Here is a 5,215-nt window from a genome sequence, read left to right as displayed (position 1 = left end):
GTTAAGAGTGACGGCAACTGAATCTAGAAAGGTGAACAAGCTCCAGTTCTTGGAGAGTCTTAATGTCATGCTGATGGTGTTGGACTTAATCTTGTAGTCAGTGGAAAACCATTGCTAGATTTCAAGTCAATGCATGACTTTATCAGATTTGCATTTTAGAAGTATAACAATCATAATAGCTTACATTCTTTGAGGGCTTGCTATGAGACGAATACTGTGTGCCTTCTTGCATTTAGCAGAAGGATGACTTAAACTGATTTCTAGAGTTGAGAGCAGAGATAAATGAATCAGTGTTGAAGTAACCAGAGAAAGCTTCCTAGACAGCGGACATCGTAGACTAGCTGGCACTTGGAAAGGGAGGCAAAAAGGGATGATACATCAGGTAATGTGAAAAGTAGGAAAGATGCCCCTGTGTTGGGGATCAACTTGTATTTATGAGAAGGTGAGGAGACATCGAACTGAGATTGTGTGCAGTTTAGTGCCCAGTAATGTGGGTTCGAAGGGGGCTGTGGAAATCTTGTAGAGGTTTCTAAAAGTCAGATGGAAGAATTTAGGATGGATTGCCAGCCAACAGGGAGACAATGGCAACTTCTGAATGATTTGGAGGTACTGAGGAAAGATGAAGAATTTCTAACTTGAGTGTGCAGAATAGACTGGGATGAAGACTAGGGACTAGACTAGGAGCATGTAGATGTCTGTGGTCATCCTCACATGAGTTTATGTCCTGCTTGAAGATGGCAGCTGCAGGAAGACAGAGGAGGAAACTGGTGAAATCAACAGGACATAAAGATTGTGTAAATATGACAGGTGGAGGAGGCATGAATTAGACGTGACTCCGTGGTTTCAAGCCTGAGGGACGGGGAAAGTGATGGTGCTGCTATAAGGCCCAGTGTGAGAGGGGTTTCTTCAGCTCACCTGCGCTGGGAGGGAATGGCAGATTCCATAGCTCGATCTCACCAGCTGCATTGCTACCTCCCATCCAAATCCCTGCCCTGGGACAAAGTAGGAGAGGGGAATGCCTGAGTCTCACACTCTGCTCGGGATCCTACATGGTTTCTTGGTCTTACCTGATCCAGAAATGGTGGAAATGGAACATTCCCAATAATGTGGAGTTTCTAATGATGCTCCTGCTATTCACAGGGAGGGATTAGTACATGAATTTGGCCAAATTTTGTATTGACCATGGGTTTTGATGCCATTTCTCCAAGGCCCTGGGGTGGCTAATCCCTTTCTCTTCTAGCTGAGGTGTGGTGACTCTCCACTACCCTTATTTACATAGGCTTGGTTTCAGCTATGGCTCAAACACTCGTAAGCTGTGTTTCTTTGGGCAAGTTACTAAACTTCTCTGAGACTCATTTCCCTGATCTATCAATTATCTACCTCAAAGAGGTACAGGAAGAATTAAATGAGGGGATGACTGTACACCCTGAAAAAATGGCAGCAGCATCTGCAGTTGTGGTTGTTAGGAAGTCGGTGACAATGAAGATGGTGAACATTTGGTAACCTCAATACTCACCATCTTCATCATCATCCTAACAACCATGTGACGGCAAACATCAGGTAACAAGATGCTCTAGTTCCTCCAGGCCACCAGACCCCTTTGCAGCCTTCTTGGGTTGTTTTTGATGCTTCCCTTATTTCCATTCCTCTGCACCAGTAAGAGGCCCCATCTTGCTTTCTCTCTCCCATTCAGTTGTTTTCGCGGATACCTCTTCTTTCTTTCTTTCTTTCCTTTTTTTTTTTTTTAAACACCAGTTAATACTCCACTTCATCTTCAGTTTTAGCCAAGCACCTTACTGAGCATCTCTCAGCAGATTTTTACCTTGTGTTTCTCTTCAAATTTTCACGATGAGAGAAATTAGGGAGGAAAAGGTATTAAATCTATTTTCAAATGGAAGCACAAGTAGAAGAAGGAAAACTAAGGTGAATAAGAGACACTTCAAAATAATTTTATTTTATTTAATTTTTTTTGAGATGGAGTTTTGCTCTTGTCACCCAGGATGGAGTGCAGTGGTGAGATCTTGGCTCACTGCAACCTCCGCCTCCCGGGTTCAAGCGATTCTCCTGTCTCAGCCTCCTGAGTAGCTGGGATTACAGGTGCCTGCCAGCATGCCCAGTTAATTTTTGTATTTTTAGTAGAAATGGGGTTTTACCATGTTGGCCAGGCCGATCTCGAACTCCTGACCTCAGTTGATCCATCTGCCTTGACCTCCCAAAGTGCTGGGATTACAGGCATGAGCCACTGTGCCAGGCCTGAGATACTTCAAAAGAGTTTTAAAAGCAGAGAAAATCTTGAAGGTTTTCTCTCCTTCATTTCATAACTGTGCTGTTTAATCATGTGAAGTTACAAGCCTCTTGAGGCTAGAACCATATTCCATTCTCCTTTCCTATGTCCTGAGTTGCCTAGGCATGTGGTAGGTACTTAACAAAACCTTTGGTTCAAAGAGTTGTATTAAAAGAAATCCTGCACCTTCTGCTGACAAAAATGTTTGCTAATGGCAAGCAAACTGGAAGACAGAAACAAGCAAAATGGTGATGTCCATCTATTATATTCAAACTATTGTTCCATAGGGAGCTATACTCCAAACAGCTTCTGCATGTTCACTTAGCTCTCAACTGCCAAAATTTTCTCAAAATGGTTGTAAAAATTCATGAAGCTATAGGACTGGGTGAAAACCATAGGGTCTAAAAGAATTCAGAAACTTACGTAGTTAATGTAAGGAACACATCAAAAGTATTCTTTAAAATGGAGACATTTCAAGTACATTGGCATTTCTGGGGAATAAATAAATGGAGGAAACAAAAGAGTCAGGAGCAGAAGGTCACTATACAATCTCTAACACAAAGGCATGATCAGAGAACATGAAGACTAGGAGAAATGTTAGTAATTAATATAAATGGTTTTCATGCTGAAAGTGGTAATTTTTTTAGTGGGGTATACATGAAGTAATGTATGAGTTGGAGTACTATGATCTGGGAGGCTTGGCTAATTCACAAATTCTCTGAGCCTCAGTTTTCTTACTTGTTATATGGGGATCATAGAGTTTTTATGGGGTTGCTTGACCGGTGTCTTGCATAGGGTAGGCTATTAAGCACCAAGTGAATAAACATTGACTATATAAATAAATAAACAAATGAGTCAGAAAATATACATGAAAGGGTTTTATTAACAGGCAAGTGCTAAATAAACATGAAGGATTAGTGTTAAGATTGCATGTGCTTTGTCGCAGGGCTTTTCTCTGAGATCTGTCTTCTTCAAGTGGAATCCATGGCCAGTACAAGTAATGTGACTACGTTGATTTTCACCGGCCTTTTCCAGGATCCAGCGGTGCAGAGAGTGTGCTTGGTGGTGTTTCTCCCCGTGTACCTGGCCACAGTGGTGGGCAATGGCCTCATCGTTCTGACGGTCAGTATGAGCAAGAGTCTGGATTCCCCCATGTACTTCTTCCTTAGCTACCTGTCCTTGGTGGAGATCAGTTACTCCTCCACTGTTGCCCCTAAATTCATCACAGACTTACTTGCCAAGATTAAAACCGTCTCTCTGGAAGGTTGTCTGGCTCAGATATTCTTCTTCCACTTCTTTGGGGTTGCTGAGATCCTTTTGCTTGTGGTGATGGCCTATGATCGCTATGTGGCCATCTGCAAGCCTCTTCATTATATGAACATTATCAGTCGTCAACTGTGTCACTTTCTGGTGGCCGGTTCCTGGCTGGGGGGCTTTTGTCACTCTGTAATTCAGATTCTCGTCATCATCCAATTGCCCTTCTGTGGTCCTAATGTGATTGACCACTATTTCTGTGACCTGCAGCCTTTATTCAAGCTTGCCTGCACCGACACCTTCATGGAGGGGGTTATTGTGTTTGCCAACAGTGGATTATTCTCTGTCTTCTCCTTCCTCATCTTGGTGTCCTCTTATATTGTCATTCTGGTCAACCTGAGGAACCATTCTGCGGAGGGGAGGCACAAAGCCCTCTCCACCTGTGCTTCCCACATCATAGTGGTCATCTTGTTTTTTGGACCCGCCATCTTCCTCTACATGCGACCCTCTTCCACTTTCACTGAAGATAAACTTGTGGCTGTATTCTACACGGTCATCACCCCCATGCTGAACCCCATCATTTACACACTCAGGAATGCAGAGGTGAAAATCGCCATAAGAAGATTGTGGAGCAAAAAGGAGAACTCAAGGAGGGAGTGAAAAAGAGCTTAGGGATGAAAAAGTGATACAAAATGTATGTCTGATTACTCTCTGTTCTTGAAATGGATTTTGATTTTAGTGGGATATTCAAGAATGACAGAAACAAATATAAAGGCTTAATGATACTGCTGCTGTGATTCTCCTTAGCAACCGAAGACACTCGGTATCCTGGTGTAATGTTTGAAGGACAGAGGGCAGATAGCAACAGTATCATGGGCTTGGGTAATATGAAGCCTCAAACTAAGTGCAAATGCAAAGGAGAACATGTGGACAAATGTTTTTTAGATTAAATCACTTTGTCCTGTTACCTCCTCCCTTCCTCACTTCTTTTCTTTCTCCCTTTTGCTCTTCCTCCTTCCTCCCTCCCTTCCTTCTTTTCTTCCTTCATTCTTTCTCCCCTCTTTGTTCAAACTCCCTCATGATAACAAACTCTATTTCATTACAAAAGGAAACCAACCAGATGAATTATCAGGGAATATTTAGGAAGGAGGGCATCAATCTGATCTACAATGTTGACAAGTATGTCTTTGAAAATTACATCCAGGAAGGCCGGGCGTGGTGGCTGATGCCTGTAATCCTGGCACTTTGGGAGGCCGAGGCGGGTGGATCACGAGGTCAGGAGTTCAAGATCAGCCTGGCCAAAATGGTGAAACCCTGTCTCTACTAAAAACTACAAAAATTAGCTGGGCATGATGGCACGTGCCTGTGGTTCCGGCTACTTGGGAAGCTGAGGCAGAAGAATCTCTTGAACTCGGGAGGTGGAGCTTACAGTGAGCCGCGATTGTGTCACTGCACTCCAGCCTGGGCAACAGGTCGAGATTCTGTCTCAAAAAAAAAAAAAAGAGAGAGAGAAAATTATATCCTGGGACTACTTTTCTATTCTTTTTGGTTGGCTCTTGGTATCTTGTACCATAGACCATCTGGCCATGAGCCCCAGAAAAGTCCCTGGAGCAATTTTACTTCTTGTGACATGTTTTCACCAGAGATGGTCCTTCAATCTCTCTGGTCTTTATCGCA

General features: G+C 43.1%; 1 protein-coding gene across 1 annotated transcript; it reads left to right on the top strand.

Annotated features, from left to right (window-relative positions):
* The first annotated feature begins 2,205 nt into the window (after positions 1-2,205).
* On the top strand, positions 2,206-4,826 carry LOC110741328 (olfactory receptor 4B1). Its single transcript, XM_021926929.2, has one exon. It carries the CDS (start codon positions 3,215-3,217, stop codon positions 4,196-4,198), a length of 984 nt encoding a protein of 327 aa, XP_021782621.2. The 5' UTR covers positions 2,206-3,214; the 3' UTR covers positions 4,199-4,826.
* Positions 4,827-5,215: the final 389 nt, after the last annotated feature.

The sequence above is a fragment of the Papio anubis genome, chromosome 12 (genome assembly GCF_008728515.1).
Source record: "Papio anubis isolate 15944 chromosome 12, Panubis1.0, whole genome shotgun sequence".
In the NCBI taxonomy this organism is placed as follows: domain Eukaryota; kingdom Metazoa; phylum Chordata; class Mammalia; order Primates; family Cercopithecidae; genus Papio; species Papio anubis.
Note: the sequence above shows the minus strand (reverse complement) of the source record. Positions and strands in the feature narration are given on the sequence as shown.